Source organism: Eublepharis macularius, chromosome 4 (assembly GCF_028583425.1).
Source record: "Eublepharis macularius isolate TG4126 chromosome 4, MPM_Emac_v1.0, whole genome shotgun sequence".
NCBI lineage: Eukaryota > Metazoa > Chordata > Lepidosauria > Squamata > Eublepharidae > Eublepharis > Eublepharis macularius.
Window position 1 is genome coordinate 124,520,690 of NC_072793.1, and position 17,705 is coordinate 124,538,394.

At 42.7% G+C, this 17,705-nt stretch overlaps 1 protein-coding gene across 1 annotated transcript in view; it reads left to right on the forward strand.

The window, feature by feature from the left end:
* The first annotated feature begins 4,600 nt into the window (after nt 1–4,600).
* CHST13 (carbohydrate sulfotransferase 13) overlaps nt 4,601–17,705 on the forward strand; it is a 69,636-nt gene continuing 56,531 nt past the window's right edge. Inside the window, exon 1 of the mRNA XM_054975301.1 lies at nt 4,601–4,846. Coding sequence (XP_054831276.1) covers nt 4,753–4,846 — 94 coding nt within the window. The 5' untranslated portion in view covers nt 4,601–4,752. The remainder of the gene's footprint in view (nt 4,847–17,705) is intronic.

Below are 17,705 nucleotides of genomic sequence, written 5' to 3' on the forward strand. Positions count from 1 at the left end.
TGCTGTGGGTTTTTTTAAAAAAAAAAATGTGTAAGCCTCAAGAGGAAAAGGCACTCCACTCACATATATAGGATTTAATATTGCCTTACGGGATTAAATTTAATGCAATGTAATTTAAAGGACCATTCACTTGAAACCCAGCTGTATTTAGGATTTCTTTTTAAAGTCCATAATGACAATGATATCATTATGAAAATCTATAATGATAAATATTTATGTGAATAAAACTAAACTGAAGTTGCCATACATTCAAAAGAGGCAAGGATGAGACAGAACAGGGAAGGTACGGTGGCTCTGTGGTAGAGCATCTGCTTTGCACACGGGAAGGTTCAGTCCCAGCATTTCCCGTTAAAGGGTCTGGCAGCAGTGATGTGAAAGACCTCCTCAACCTGAGATCCTGGGCAACCACTGCCAGTCCGAGTAGACAATATTGACCTTGATGGACCAAAGGTCTGGTGATTCGTAAAAAGCAGCTGCATGTATTCAACAACATATAACTGGCAAACAGCGCAAGTATGGCAGGCCTGACACAGTTAGGATTTATGCTGATGGTCAAACTGGGCTTATTTTAGTTCTCATTAGTTGTTATTGTAGAATTCTTATTGCGCTCATCTAGTGATTGCTTGTAGGGTCAAGGAGGCTGATTTGCTTATAGTGCTGCTCCTTGCCTAGTCTTCCCCTCTTTGCTTCAAGGTAGAGCTCTCTTCCTTCATTGAAATGAAGGAGGCTGCATATTAGCTATATAAAGGCAAGAATTCCATGATGAACATTTTAAACGTTGTTTGAAATCTCGTCAAATGAATGAAAGTCGGAAGAAATTGTATAAACTGTTACCTGGACCTTTTGCAATATGCAATATGATCCATTCACTCTCTCTTAATTTTGTGAATTCAAATTCCAAGCTGTGGTTTAGAAAATTAGGTTTTACAATATTCAGTAATTTCCAAAAGCCATTTATCAGACATTGCACAGATAATAAAACATTAATGGAATCAGAAACGGATGAAGATGTTCCTGTAAGATGCGTTGTTGCTCAGCAGGTGGCACCCTTTAAAAATGCAAATTGAGACCATTTTCCTTTCATTTGGTTTTACCAGCACTCTTGGTGTAAAATCAAAATACTATCATGAAAGATTCTTTTCTGCAGAATGAAAGGGAAACATGTATTTCTTTCCACAATTTCCTAAGCAATTTCCAGTCAGTTTGCCTTAGGAACAGGTTCAGTATTCAATTCATTCATTAGGATGAAGAACACAAGAAACAAAAAATCCTGTTTGACTACATATTGGAGTAAATTCTTAATTAGTCTGATTTGAAATCTAAACCTATCATATTTTTCATTCCAGTCTTATTTGAAGGAGGTTGGAGGGAAACCTCTGCCTCTCCCATTTTATACTCACAATGAGTTTGTTAGGTGGATTAGGCTGACTGATTGTCTTAAGGCTACCCGGTGCCAAACTCCAGGTGCAGCCCAGAGATCTCCTGGAGTTTCAACTCATCTCCAGACTACAGAGATCAGTTCCCCTGGAGAAAATGGCTGCTTTGGAGGGTAGACTGTATGGCATTGTATCTCCAGCTGGGGTCCCTCCCCTACCCGAACACTACCCTTTCCAAGTTCCACCCTCAAATCTCCAGGACTTTCCCAGCTTGAGAGGCAACCCTTCTCTGATCCGATTGCCTCAACATCCCTTGGCAAAGTTTGATCTGCGTATGACCTCATTCCAAATAGCTTTGTCCCTGCACAGTAGCCAGTGGTCATTGCACCCTGCAGTTGCATTTGCCCAGCCTAAGGACTAAATTATTTCATTTACCATAGAAGAGGCTGTATCCCTCTTGAGTCATGGTCACTGAAGTCATTAGTAGTACTATGCCCTTGAGTGTAACTCCACTTAAGACAGTGCTGTGAACGTTCTGACTTCTGAAAAGTGTATCATCACCTGCAGTTCATCCCCTCTTTGCACCTGCACTGCTGCAGCATCCATTAAATGAGTGGCATTGGACAGACTGCATCGCCTGCATTTTGCATCTGCACAATTAGCAGCAGCTATTTGAGGAGTGATCACAAGAACTGATTGCAGGCGTAGCTGGGTTCATGGAGGCTCTAAGTGGTAAGTCTCATCTTTTTTTAAAAAAGTCTTGGCTTCCTGCTTGAGGTTGGTAAACAGAACATGAGCCAAAGGGGTAGAGTGATTGACCATGACGAGTAAGTGACAAATCTTATCCAAAGTATGTTTGCATAATCATCAGTTTTTGGTCCAAATTTGAGTGTGCCATGAAACAATGGAGAACTCTTAAGAATACTGCTGAAGGCAAATAGAGTTTTCAGGAGGAATTCCTGTATCTAAATGTATTCTTTATTAAAATTATAACATAGCATATTTGAATATGTGTTCAAAAGGTGTCACATATATCACATTTGTAATCCTTAATACAACCCTTTCAGGTGGGTCAGTATTCTTATTCCTTACTGCAAAGGGGGAGGGACTGAGGATTGGCTCTTGCTGCCCAAGTGAACAGATTCATGGCATAGGAGAGATCTGACCCAGCAAATTCTTGGTTCATGACTTAGTCTTTTAACCCCTCTTTATTATGTCTGCTGTAGAAGCTCTTTATTGGAGAACATTACAATCTACTACATACAAATACATGGAAGTAAGCCATTTTGATCTTAGCGAAGACTTACTTCCAAGTAGACAGGCCTAGGATTGGGCTGCAGGAGAGGTTCAAAAGCGCTACACAAATGAAGAACCAAAGGGAAAGATGGGGGTTAGTTTTGGCTTAAATATTTACCTTGATTTCTGCCCATGCTGAAAGTTGCATACTCCTCTACCATGGGAACTTGCTACAGCCCCTCTCCAGTTTAGAAGGAGCCACCCGATTCTAGACACACTTACTTGGAAGTAAATTTGTGTGTTTCAGTAGGACTTGCTTCTGAGTAAACATGCATAGGAAGGCTCAGTCCCCCCTCCCAAGCAGAATCTTAGATAAGGACCACATGGTGGAGTTGGAATATTGGTTTAAGGCACTCTATTTTAACTGGTTTGGTTTTATATGTATGGACTGTTATAAACCATACCATTAGAAATATAAATACTTGTTTTGACTTTGAACACATGAAGGTGCCTCATACTGAATCAGGCTATTAAACCATCAAGGACAGTCTTGTCTGCTCTGACTGACAGCCTCTTTCTAGGGTCTCAAGTAGAAGTCTTTGTAACCCTCATGAGGTCATTGGTTTAGCCCAGTAGGGCAGAGTCCATAGCGAGATCCAAGCAGCTGAGGAAGAAGCTGGTTGCTGGGGCGTTTGATAATTATTAATATGCTCTTATCACCTTGAATAAGGTAATCAGAAATGTTGTATGTGAACAATATGACTAAAAGTTGTGTTTGTGTATTCTGTTTGGTTGGTGTTGCTGGGATTGTATTACTTTGCAGGCCTGTAATTTCCCAAGAAGAGGACAGGAGCCTGAGCTACAGTTGCTTCAGATTGGAAGGATAGTGAAAAAGGACTCTATCATTTGTCTGATTCCACTGTTTACCTTTTCAAAGACGTTGGTTTAAAGTTTCTGTATGGCTGCACTTATTAGTTTAGTTAAAGAAAAAAAGAGTTGTATTAATTGTTTGTAAGTTTTTAAAAGATTTTTTTCTTAATTTAAATTTGTGTGAAAGTTTGCTTCCTAATCCCCATAGAACCCATACAAGAAGTTACGTTTTCACATCACCTACTACCTTACTGAAGATGGGAGGAGGGGATGTTGAGGCTGGGCCCCTCTGCATGCCAAACTGATGCTCCGCCACTGAGCCACAGCCCCTCCACTAATTCTGGACTGCAGCACGCTACTGCGATACCAATGGATGGAGCAGGGGCCCATTCATTAGCATGGCCAAGTGTAATTATTATTAAGGGAGGTAGAAAGCAAGATGTGACTAAACCAAGGAAGAGAATTGTTGCACCTTCAAGGTAGACGCACTTCTGCTACACGGGAGACTCCGTTGTTTTGGCTGCAACAGGCTCCCCTCTAGAATTTGCCAATATATTGTTGCTTTTCCTTCCCAAGTCTCCCAGGTAGCCACTGGTTGTCATCTAAAACGACGGGTTTGGTATTCGAGCCTGCTTTGTGCCCCGCCTCCCCTTATTCTCCGATGCATTCATCTCTACACAGTTTCAGTCGTGATGAGAAAGTTTCTTCGCATGCTCAGAGGCACCTTCATTCACGGCTCTGAGCAGATAACAACAGAAGCCCGCCAGACGCCCGTCGCCCACCCAACTGCTCAAAAGCGACGAGCGCCGCTCGCCTAGCGAACGCTCCCTAACCGGACGGATCCACGGGGGCAGGAAGGCAGGGGGGAGATCCTCTTCCAGGCTTCCTGAACGCGGCGTGCAACAAGCAGTTCTTCGGCGCCCTCAGTCTTGGCCTGTTGCGCAGCCTAGGCAGAGGCAGCTGCGGGCGAGCGGCTCACCGAGGACCCTCTAGGGGGCCGCCCGGACACCTATGCCCGCCCCTCCCTCCCCCCTCCGCCCGCCGGCTTAGTAGGGCCCTGCCCTGTGCAGCGCTTTCCCTTTGCCCGGGGGGATCCTCTGCTGCCGCCGTGCAGTTCATGCTTTCGAGTGCGACGCGAGGATGGAGCTTGGACGGGGACTAAGAGCAGCTGCCGCTGCCGCCGGGCCATGAGCAGTTGTGGCGATTCCCTGGCTGCTGCTTTCGACTTCCCCGCCTCGTCGGCCCTGTGGGATGCCTGGTAGAAAAGAGGATGAGAAAAAGCAGGCTGTACCGGACGATCCTGGCCACTTGTCTAGGCTCTTTGCTCCTGGTGGTTTTCTACTTCCAGAGCAGCCTGAACCCAGGTAAGTTAAACATTCTCCCCGCAGGCAGATCTCTTTGCAACTTTGCTCCCTTGGGGGGTGGGGTGGGGTGGGGGTGTCGGCTCGCCTTTTAAAAGACTTCAGTCTCTTTCTTTCTAAACTTTTCTCTTAAAAACTGAGTTTCAGGGAAGCTTTTAAAAGCTGCTATGTAGTCTTAAGAACACCCCCGACCCCAATCTTGCTGTTTCAAAGATTCAAAGAGCAAGCTGCCCATTTAAAAAACTGCAGGATTAGAGTCACTGGATACAGTCGCATATTTCTGTAAAACACAGTGTTGTATACCATAAAAATCCCAGTCAGTAAAATGGGTTCAGTTGTTGATTTTGGTCATTGTTGCTTGAGAGACAGTCACTTGTAACTTAGCTTTCCTGGAAAACACAAGTTTAAAATAGAATAGATGCTGAATCCGGATCTTTCTTGCAAACTTGCAGCACTTTTAAGACTCTGGGAGAATTTAAATGTTTAGTTAACTCTCATGTTGAAATCAGACTTATACTTGGCTGGATTCAGCCCTTAAACAGCCACAGTAGTAGCATAATTCGTCAGCCAGGATTTGTGGAAGACCTTTGAATATAAACATGCTTCTTCTTGCTAGGGGTGAATTGCTCAAGGGCCACCATAGGCCATATTTTGTCACAGAGGAAGGCAATAGATAGCTTGACTCCCACCAGTTTGAATAGTGTGTATATATTTTCTTGAAAGTAAGGCCCATTCGATTTTGCTGGAACTTGCTCCTGAGTAAGTATCTCAAGATCATAGACTCAGAGGACTGGAGTTCAAATTCAGGCTTTAATTCTGTGGCAATCAGTGAAAATGAAGCTTCTCCAAATCTATGAATTCCAGTGAGCATTCTGCTATTGGAAGCATTCATGAAACAGACACACGCTTTGCCTGTTTACTTCTCTGAACTGTGGCACGGTGTGTGTTAATGCCAGGTAAGTGAAATACTTGAGTTAGCAGATACCAACTTGCTGGAAAATCCTTGTTCAGTTAAATCAAGAAAATGCCCTCAGGGCATTCTTTGAGATATTACATATTTTCTAGCTAAGATCATTTTCCTGATAGATGCATAGCTTGCAAGAGGATGTGAAAACAAGGACATACCCTGTGCAAGTAAACTTGTACATGGAAGCTGATCTTGAAATAGACACCAGCATCATTCAGTGACTCTGTTGCAGAGATGGAACTGGGTCACCCAGATCCTAGCCCAGTTTTTTGTCCAGTGCTGTGCTTTTGTATACCAATCTCTGGGGATATAAACACTTCTCCAAACTAATTGAGAGTGATTTGTGCATGTAGCTTTGAGCTTCTGCACTACTGATATGATGCTTCCTTACATATACATACATCTAGTGTTATCCAGTAGGGAGCACTGGCTTTCTTCTGTCGGGGAACTCAAGGCAACATCCATAAGATTCCCAGGAAGCTTCCCATCTGGGCACTGGGAGCAAACCCAAATCAGCTCAGCATCAGCAAGGTTGATGTATCCTGAGGGCTGTCACTTGTAGGGGAAGTGAGGGATTGAATCCTGAAGGTATTCGCAGCAGGGTAGAGGAAAGATGAGCCCTTTGCAGGGAAGACAAAGGCCTCTCAAAGTGGAAAACTGCCCCTACCTCCCTCACTCTTCCCTGTGGGACTGAATCCAGACTCCTGCTTCCTCTCCCCTCCCTTTCAGGGTACTAGCCCCATTGTGGACAATTTGAGTGGAGGATGCTTTTCAGTCTTGAGAACATTCGCATACTACCCTTCTGGAGTTAGGAATATGTGCCCCTAGAATGAGCGCTGTTTGGTCCTAAGGATTTCCTGATTTCAGGAAAACAAGATGAATAAGGGTTGGATTCAGCCAGCTTTTCACTTATCACCTGATTCTCCTCCTTTCTACAACTTCCTTCTCAGGTGACTTTTGTTCATGTAGCTCTGATGAATTCCAGCATATTCTTTTGGTAGTTAAAGGGGACCCCTTCATCCCTTTTTGGCCATGGAAAAGTTGGATGGATCCGAGGCATTCTCTGCACTGTATAAGTGCTTTGATTGCATCTGCTACATTCCATCTCTGGATAAAAATCCTCCTTAATTCCATATCAGAACTGCAGTTCAGAGAAAATGACACACACTTTAAATAGTTTTTAAAATGCCCCACTGAGTGTTAGTTTCATTGATATCAATGAGATTTAAACACGCCACGTTCTCTGAACGAAGCCCAAAGTCTATATACTTAGAAAAAAGATTTGCAGTCAGAGTGTAACTTTTAAAATTAATGCAATATTTAATTAGTTATCTCAAAGCAGAGCTGATTCCGCACATGTTGGATAATGCACTTCCAATCCTCTTTATAGATCATTTGGAACGGATTTTTTCATGTGCAGAACAAACAATCCACCTCAAACGACTGATAAAGTGCATTGAAAGTGCATTATCCAATGTGTACGGAATCAGCCCTAGAGATCATGTGCGCTGTTTTATGAAGACAGCGATTAATGAACATGGATTTTCATTTTTGTTTTCTGTGAAGTCATGGCAGATGCATTGGCTTGATCAAGGAACTGAGATCATTGGCAACCGTGCTGTCATCCATGAACAAACCTCCTCAGAGGGACCACCTTAATTAAAAGTTGATACAAAGCCTGTGGCTAATGATGCACTAGATTAATCTACCATTTAATGCATTAAATGGTTTCGGCTGTATAACTAAACTGCTGAGGCCCCAGAAAGTTCATGGTCTTCCTGCCGGTTTGTTACAAAGTATTTACCTGCCATTTTCAGAGAAATGTGATGGTGTGAAAGTTAGCCTTTAATACTCTGCTAGCATTTTCCATGATGCTGTTGTTATCGTAAACTTAGCTGATTAATTTTTTTTAAAAAAACCACTGTGGACTGAAAGAGGCGACGCTTCAGTTTTACTATATGGGGGGAAGGTATAACTGTGTTCATGACTAACAGTTTGCACAAAGCATTATGAGCTTGATGTATGTTACGAAATTTACCATTATAGCATCATATAAAGTTTATTAGAGAGATTCCACAGTTTTGAGAGAACTTTGTTTGACACTCTGCTTGTCAGTCATGTATCTTGAATGAAACAGCATGCAGTTTATCTCAAAAGATATTCTCACTTGATGAAAAATTACCACAAAAAGTGTATAGCCCTAGCTCCCCTCCCCCCGCTCAATTCAAAGGAAAAGTTTTGCACTAACATATAAGGAGGGGTTCAAATCAAGATGAAATAAGTGCAAATGCTCCAGCAGAAGTAAAGAGAGGAAGAAAAGTGGCTTTTCATTGTTTGGGGTAGAACTTTGATAACATTGAGAAAGAGAGGCAAAGATTTAATCCATGACTGGGCTTTGTTATTTGCTTTTTAAAGAAAACAAATAATTCTGCAGTCACCTAAATAAACAAAAGTTTGGAGGGAAGGAAATCTAGTGTGATAAAATGGAGCAACAAAATAGATGTGGTTGTATAGGATCATGGACTGGTAACTCTGAATAACCAGATCCAAACCTGGATCTTCTCTGATTTATGTTGACCCCCCCCCCAAACTTTTGTTATTATCAGTTCTGAGTTGCTGAGATATTAGAGGATTGGGGAAACCACACTTTGTTTTCCTAGTAAGCTGTTTCCTGACCAGACAAGTGGCTATATGGAAGAACAATCTGGAGAATGAAAGGCAAGCTTATTGTCAGCAGTGTAATATTGCTTTGCTGTTTGGTGAACTTTGTGCTTGCCTCTTCTGCCCTGGTTTTCATGCCTGACTCCCCTAGAATCTGCTTGTGCATTCCTAACCTAGGAGTGATTCTTATAACCTTTCTTGGGCAATGGACTTTAAAGATCCTCTAAGCTCTCCTACTGTGTCTGGTCAGTTTCTCCTTGTTTATCTTGATACATACCATCTGTTGTTCCATGTCTTTCTGGTTCCTCTGTCCTGGAGTGAGGAGTTGCATTTTCAGTCCATTGAGATGTTTTGCTTCTGTCAGCTCTTGATCTCATCTCTGCCTATCTTGATACTCTGGACCTGCTGAAGGTTTCTGCTCATATTGCTGACTGCCTCTGGTTAAACTCTGAATTGCATATATATGAGACACAGTTTTCAGATGGACTTTTAGGCCATTTTGCACATTCTTATAGGAGTGGCCCACTCATGGAATGTTGGCGACGTCTCTGATTGCAAAACGGTTGTGGGCTGTTTGGCTTCTGTTTTTTTCGTGCCTTTTCGGGGACTGCGGAAAGTGCATTCCCAGAAAAGGTGTTGAAAAAACAGAAGCCAAACAGTCTGCAGCCATTTTTAAAATGGACATGTCTGGAGTCAAGGGGGAAAGCTGCCAACTTTTGGTGAATGGGCCTTTAAGGACCTGTGGAAACAGCCTTAGTTGGACCTTATCTAAATGCAGTTTTGGTGTAAATTTTAACCTTGGTTGCACTTGATTGCCTGGGCATGGCTCTGCTTAGTGATCCTGGGGTTGGACTTTGTCTCGTGGTCTGCTTTTCAAAGTTTTTGTTTTTGATTTGATGAAGGATAACAAATTGAAAGAATAGATCATACTCACACTGTCATTTTAGTACTTCTCTGTGTTAATGAGCATAAAGCACAGAGTTAACTGTTTGTATATTCACACATTAAGTGGGTTCCCCCCCGCCCCCCCGCCGCGATAACAATTTCTCTACTTGGCATGCTTTAGATCAGACGACATAAACTTTTAACTGCAAAAGCCCATGTGACAAAAATAGCGCACCATTAACTACCATGTCTACTCAGAAGTAGGTCCAAGATAAGTATGCAGAGAGTTGCAGTCTGTGAAATCCTAAGCAGAGTTACACTTTTCTAAGTATGTTTAGAAGAGTATACCTCTATTTAGGATTGTACTATTAGTCAGCTACCCTTTACAATGACCATCTGCTCTCTTCAAGTAGAGAGATGACTGTCTTTCAAGTTCAGTGTTCCTTTAAGTTACTAGTTATCATGAAGGAGGAAAAAAATCCCATATCAAGTAACCATTCACTAAGTTTCCTGTAGTGGAATCCACATAAGACTTCTTGCATTTATTTTTGTTTTAAAGGTGTTTCCCATCTTGGCAATTTTTAAATTTATTTTTTTAATTGGTTATAGTATTGAGACTTAGAAGTGATTATTAATACATTTATAATACAGTGTTGGTTTCATCTGGGACATAAGAACATAAAATATTCTTTCAGACAAGACTTCAAAAAAAAATAAACACTCTAATTTGCATTTGTTACTTCAAGCATGTAACTTTTGTGAAGTTATTTATAAGTTCGTTGGTCTAAAATTTGCAAACCCTGATATAAACACTCTGGCAGCACTCTTAAAAATCTTACTCTAATTGTATAGTAGGGTATATTTCTATCCTAAGCCAAATTCCAATGTATCAGGGTAAGGAAATGTCCCAAAATTTATAATGTTTGTGAGTGGCAGAAGACATTGTGTTTAATGGTATCCACAAATCAAGAGTCTGAACACAAACTTTCAGTTGTTTTTGTTCAGCTGGGTTTTTTTTTTTACCGCCTGAACATATCTCTCTATCATGAAGTAGATGCTACTAATGCGCTGGTGACAATATCCTGAGATAAAGATGTTGTAGAGTCATTTATCTGTGTATTCTGCCAAGATCCAGAAGATGTAACGATGGTGGATTAACAGTGCAAACCGAAGCAGAATCCTACTGAAGCCCACTCAATGGAGCTTACAACATTCTCTCCAAAAGTCACCTGCTTGCATGTTGAATGAAGCAGTTAGAATGAAGCAGTTACGTGACTGCATTTACAGGCATGAAAGCCAAAAATAAATCTTGAACTCTTCGCCAGGTTTGTTAATATATATGCAAGAAGTATGCAGCTGTGAATTCCAGCCAGGACTGTTACTCCTAGGTCTTGTGCACTGTGCAGATCTAATCTTTATCTGTCAAGCGTTTCCTCTCCTAACCCCCTTTGCGGTAAGGCAGAACCTTCTGACTTGTACTCTAATTGGCTGTTTCTGAGTGAAACCTTTTATAGGCCATTTCTGTTACATTACTGACAGAAACTGCAAGCAGAAGGTGAGGCAGAGAAGGCAACGCCTTAAAGGAGAAATGGCCAGTATGATTTGCCTGGAGTTGTGTTGGTGTAACTCAGGCTCTCCCTTTCCCTAGCTTTACCTCCAGTTTGGCAGCTTGAATCTGAATCCTATACTCAAATGTATCTGAAAATAAAACCCACCATCCAGCAAGTTGACATATGCCCGGATGTTATCATCTTGATAAATGGGGTAGAGCTGCCAACCTGCAGAATATGTTTTGCTTTCAAACCGGTTTCTAGAACAATAAGGGGAAAAGGCTGTTTCTAGCATCTGAAGAAGTGAGCTGTGACTCATGCTGGAATAAATGTTGTTAGTCTTTAGGGTGCTGCTGGACCCCTGTTTTGTTTCCTCTTTTCCCTTCGTCCAGGGTATGTGTGTGAACTCAGATGAACAGGCATTCTCTTCACTAGACTCTTTCCTCCTCCAGTACCTGCCTGAATGTGCTGGGCTCTTTCCTCAGGCCTGTTCATGGTTTTCACCTGTTCCTGATACATAGGGCTTTACTCCTAGATCTCTCCCATCAGAGGTGGGGTAGAAATTAAGGCATAAAACAGTCTTGTGTAATGGAAATGAAATTCTCCTGGTACAGAAATGCTTCTTTGACTGCCCAAAAGGGTATGCTGTGGATCATAGGACTTGCATGGCAAAAGACGTGGGACAGGAAGTAGAATTGGGCAACATTGAGTGAAAAGTTGGTTGTGACAAGACCTCTTATTGCATCAACTTTTTGGTGTAGGAATGTAAGCTATGATACCATTACAGATATTTTCGCTTCTTCAGATAGTTGCATAATCTCCAAATTTTTTGTTTGCATCAAGAATATGATATGGGTGCAAGGACTTCTGTTTAACAAGTGTGATTTTTCTTTCCCTCACTATGGGAGTCTGAAAGACTCTCCAAAATCCTGTTTGTGCATCCAGGGATTGGATTTCAGGGGGATTTCAGACTCCCAGGGGAAGGGGGAGGCAGGAAAATCTTAGTCTTTGAATTAAAATCCTTGTACCCTAAGGTTCCTAACGCTGCCTTGGCAAATGCCAGGATATTTTGGGAGCAGTGCCTGGGAAGGCAGAGTGTGGAGAGAATGTAATATCACTTCTGGCAGCTCTTGGCTGCTTCCTCTAGGCTTTACCGTAGAGACTAGGGAAAATTCTTAGGAGACACTGGCTGAATCCACACACCCACAGAGCGTCCTAGCGTTGCGCTAAATGTTCACTAAACACCCGGAAGTGTAGCGTCTTTCTAGTGCGATTTCTGAATTGCGCTAGAAAGATGCTACACTTCCAGGTGTTTAGTGAACATTTAGTGCAACGCCGGGACGTTCCACGGGTGTATGGATTCAGCCACTGTATGGGGGCCAGAGCATTTTCTCCTGCTCTGTTCCACAGGGGAAGAAAATTGGGACGGGGGGGCTAGTCATTTTTTATACCAGGCAGATAACTGGTGCGTGTTATGCCCATGGAAACACTAGTCAGGAGGATCCCAGCCAATATCAATCTCCAGTGAAAGATTGGATTGTTGTTAAACACTGAAGTAATCAAGATCTCTGTTAAATGCATTGTTCTTTGCGTTCTGTGTGATTGTACATTTTAATTCCCATACCTATCTTCTGATGACCATTTTGCTTTAAAGAGTATTTGAAGATAAGAGTAGTTGTTCAGGATGAAATGCTTGGCCTTTAGTGACAGCTTGCTTTTTTGTGACTTGTGAGCTTATTCAACCTCTTAAAGACAATAATGATCAAGGCAACTACAGGAATGTGGTAAATTATATATGCAAATTAATTGTGCCTTTCCAGTCGGACGGGGTGAAAGTGGAACTGGTTGATGACTCCAACATGCCCAGCTTTCTGAGATATCATTATGCCCACTGCAGGCGCCTTGTTCGTGCAAGGCAGAATTGCTCAAAATCAAGCAACGGGGAGGAGGGGACGTATTCAGCTCCATGTCTCTGGCCCGCAGTTGCTCATATTCTTGTGTTTCTGTCTGGAAGCTGAGCAGTCTGCAGCACTGGACTTACTTTCTGCAGATATTATGTGCAGGTATCCCAAATCCTGAAAGATCTTCCTGCCCGGGACTCATATAAGAACTGCAGTAATTCTGCCCTTATACGCAGGCAGCAGGCAGCACTTTGGCTTGTGCACAGCTGTCTGGGTTCATCCTATCATCTCACCTAATGACTTTGTTTTGCCATTACAACTAGACACAGGTGCAAAACATAGGGAGCCTCCCCTAGTTTTTTAAAAATCAGTTCTTTTTGCTACGTTTTTTGTCAGTTTTTGTCAGTTTTCCATCTATGTGAAATGTGAGAGGCTGTTCCTGGAGAAGGAGTACAGTTTAGTGATGCTGTGTTAAAAGGCTGCATGTCAGAAGAAACTGAAACACTGATTCAAGTAGGCTGGGATTTTACTTCCCACAACCACTTGTCTATATATTGAAAGACAGGTGGGCAGTGCAGGCTTGGTGGTACACGGGTGGGCTGTAGTTCAGTAGCGTGCAGAAGGTCCCAGGTTTAGTCCCCAGCATTTCCAGTTGAAAAAGGATCAAGCAGTTGGTGATGTAAAAGACTTGTGTGTGAGACTCCGGAAAGCTACTGTCAGTCAGAATAGGCAATACTGACCACTGGTCTGACTCAGTAAGGCAGCTTCATGTGTTTGTCATTGCAGATAAGCTGCTTGGGCCAGGGCTGCTTGCAACATAATCTAGTGTGTATGGCACCATATAGCCTAGATGCCTCTGTGTCATAAAATCTACGATTGGTGCAAATGCTAGATTCCCTAACTACCTCCCTGGATCAGGATGAAAGCATTTATTTTGTTTGTATTCTGCTGTTTCCCAAGGAGGTTGTACAGTAGTGGTATCCATTGGACTGTCCCAGCTATTTTTCTCCGAACAGCTTTGTTACCTGGCTGAGAGATTGCGATTTGCTGAAGGCCACTCAGTGAGTTTGAAGGCTGAGTGATTTGAACCCAGGTCTTGGTCCAAGGCCAAATTCTGGTAATTACAACTTTTGGTTCTCTTATGAGCTTCATGGAGTCCTCCCTCCCCCCTTTATGTGAATTCTTCTTGCTTTTCCTCAACCTTTATGGCTTCCTGAAAATGATCTTATAAGAGATTTGGTAAAGGGGGGAATTACTAGAGGATGCAAGTTTCCCTGCCTGTTATAAGAGGAACAAGATGTTGCAACTTCCTGAAAGAATAAGAAGCAAATTGGCCCTGTTCAGAGAATAGACAGTTCTAACCAGGCAATTGGGAATCAGGTTCTGAACCAGATGCAAGGGATGTATCTCATGCTCAAGTCACTATTTGCTTGGGTTGAAAGCTTGGAAGTAAGGAGGAGGGTGTACAACAGCTGAAGCCAATGGGGTCAGAATGGGTGTGTGTGTGATTTTGAGTTTTATTCTGTCCTTTCTCCAAGGAACTCAAGACAGCATATGGGATCCCCCCTCCCCCACCCCTGCATCTTTATTCTCACTGCATCTCCAAGGTAGGTTAAGCTGAGAGTGTGTGATTGACCACAAACTAGGCTTCATAGCAGACTGGTCATTTGAACTTGGGTCTCTTTACTACACCTGCATAGCTCTCTTCTTGGGAGCCTGAAACGCAACTAGGGCGATCAGGCACAAAGGTGAGTAGGCCCTTCAGTAGTTGTGCGAGTGAAGGAATTTCAGCTGGTGTTGCTTGTCATACAGGAGTGAGAAAAACTGTACCTGCTTGAATTCCTTCTCCTACTCCATTGTTACAGGAGCCCAATTTGTGTCTTGTCACTATACAAGCTGTAAAGACCAACAAAGAGAGAACTTTTGTAACAAGAGTGTCATCCCAGAGTATCTGTCGGTGGCATAGTTTGCTGGTTGTAATTGTAACATTGGTTACAACTAATTTGTAACAGCTGTTTCTTTTAACATAAATGCTAACATTGTCATTTCAGGAGCTAGAAAGCTCTTGCAGAATTATAGGTATAGGCTGCTGGTGGCCAAGGGGCTGAATTTCAAAACAACGCCCCCCCCCCCATCATGCACTGGAATCATTTTCTGATATATTAGTTGAGCAAAAGCCTCTTTAACAGATTACAGAGGTGGTCCTGCAGGTATGAGGCCCCAGGCTATGGAAAGCTTTAAAGGTCAAAACCAACATGTTGAACAGATAGCCATGCAGCACTGACAGAATATGTGTGATGTGCAGTTTTTCTGATTCCATCTAGCATTTGCACCAATGGCAGTTTCTGAATTGTCTTCAAGGTTAGCCCCATGTAAAGTGCATGACATGGTAGCTAAAAGCCTAGTTCCAACAAGATGCCGAGAGCGTGCTAAGTCATTTAAGTAACTTCTAGGGTTGCTGACTCTGGCTTGGGAAATTCCTGGATACTTGGAGGGTGGGGTGCGCAGGGACAGTGGAGTTTGGGGAGGAGAGGAAACTCAGCAATGATGCAATGCCACAGAGTTTGCCCTCTAAAGCTGTCATTTCCTCCAGGGAAACTGATCTCTGTAATCTGGAGATAAGTTGTAAATTCCAGGAGAATGCCAGTAACTTCTGTCCTGTCTGCATCACTTTTAAAACAGGCCTCCAAACTGGATTTAAATAGGGTACTAGTGAAGCAAAAGAACTCATCTGTGATCCCTTATGTGTTCTTTAAGCTTCAGGCTTCTTTTTGCTTTTCTGATCCCCTTGCAAAGCAGGGTCACACCAGAGGCTGTTTTCTCAAGCTAGCGTCAGGCTGGTGTGCTAAGCATACATAGTTGCTTTATATAGCTAGCAGAGAAATTTAAATAAAATGTCAAGCCAATGCAAAGTTCTTTTGCTTCTCTGGCATCACACTGAAATCAAGCTTTAGGATATGTAGTTTAGGTACTGTACATAATGAGGGGAAGGCCCAGCTAAAGCATTTGTTGCTGCTTATCCAATGGAGGAATATGTTCAGGGATTTTTTGTGTCTTCACTTATCTGGGAGTGAGTCCATAGCTGGAGCCAACGTTGATAGCCCTTCAAGTTACTCTGTCAAATATGGCCCCAATGGGTTTTTTTTGGGGGGGGGGGGAATCAAAAAAGAAGTTGCTGATTGAGACATATAGGAAACAACGTTGTACTTGGGGCTTTTCTTACTGGAAGACTGATTGGTGTGAGCTCTTTGCTTTCTGTTAGCATTTCTATTTTAGCATTGCAAATATTGAAGCTAGCAAATGGGTTTGTTTTTCCTTGTGCATTTTTCTCCCCGTGTGTTCTGTTTGCAGTGGCTGCTAGAACACCGCTGTTTTGTTGCTGTGTTTGGGGTGGGTTAAAGCTTCTCTAAACTTTACAGCTATTCCCCCTTGCCATAATTTTTATACCACACAAGCTTGGAAAAGCTGACCTGGGGGAGGGGTGGGGGGAGAAAGTTGGAATTACACAGAAATCTTCTCTGTTTTGCTTTTGCTTTTCAGGAAGTCATTGGCTCAACAATTCAGATCAGCTCACATTGTTCTACTTTGGCAAAAAGAACAGGAGGAATTACTGCCACAACTGCCCCACACCAAAGCACCCTTCTCACCAGCTGTCTGTCTGAATACATGCCCAATAGTTTTGCCTTTGCTCTGTGCAATGGGGATTCCAGGGGGTGGTGGTTGTTGTTTTAGATTGTCACAGTGGACTGAAACAGGAGTGCTGTGGCGTCTTAAAGATTAGTAGGTAATTTGAAAAGAATAATCAGTAGGGTCAAGGGGCCACAAAAGGCTACAGGGTAAAATGTCATCAGATAACATTCAAATCTAATTAAATAAAAAATAAAGACCTGTCTTGGTAACACTGCCCAGTGCCCACCCAATGAAAATGTTGGCTAGCTTAACAAAACTAGTTGATTGGTCTCTGTATTTTTCTTGAGTAAATTAACATTTTACATTATTACATTTCACAGCTTCTTGAGGCTGGTTTTCAACAAATTTATTTTGATATCTCCTTCACAGAAGGTCTGCCTAGCGTGATGTAGTGGTTACAATGTGGGGAGGAGTGAGTTCAAACCCCACTTTCCATGAAATTTACTGAGTGACTTTGGACCAGTCATTTATTTTCAATGTTACATACCTTACAGTGTTGTAAGGACAAAATGGAGGCGAGCCAGACACATTGCTTGGAGCTCCTTGGAGGACCACAGGGGGGAAGATGCACTAAATAAATTAGAGGAGCCATACATTGCATCTGAAGAAGTGGAGTCTAGGCCACCAAAGGCTGGAATAAAAACTTGTTAGTCTTTAAAGTACTGCTGGTTGTTTTTCCTTCACTTTGGAGCAGCTGATGCCACTGAGTAAGTAAAAGAAGCGACTGATGAGGAAAAAGGGCAGAGAATGTGAAGATGCAGAGGCTGAGGAAGGCAGGCTGATATGAGGCTGTAGCAGCTCCTTTTTCCTGGGCTGAGAATATTTGGCCAGGTGAGGGTGAGTTAGTCCAAGGAGTCTCTCCTGCTCTGGTGGAACGGAGCCTGCCTCCTTCTTCGGGATTTCAGTTAGCTGGAGGGTGGCTTCCATCCCCAAACCTTGTTGTGTGATTTAGGTCTGTGTTGTCTTGTGGTGGCTGAGGTCAGAGAGTTTAAATGGAGGTCACTGTACACAGGACAGATGGCTCACTGTCCTGGATAGTTTCATCAGAATAAATATCAAATGGCAGAGCATATGGGGTTGAATGCCTTGGATCAGCTCTGCTACCAGTGGGACTTTCCTCTGGTGCAGACGTTAGCGAAGACTCCTTACACTGCAGGAGAAGTGCTTTCATTAGTGAAACAGTTCCAACCCATGGGTCCCCCCCCAAT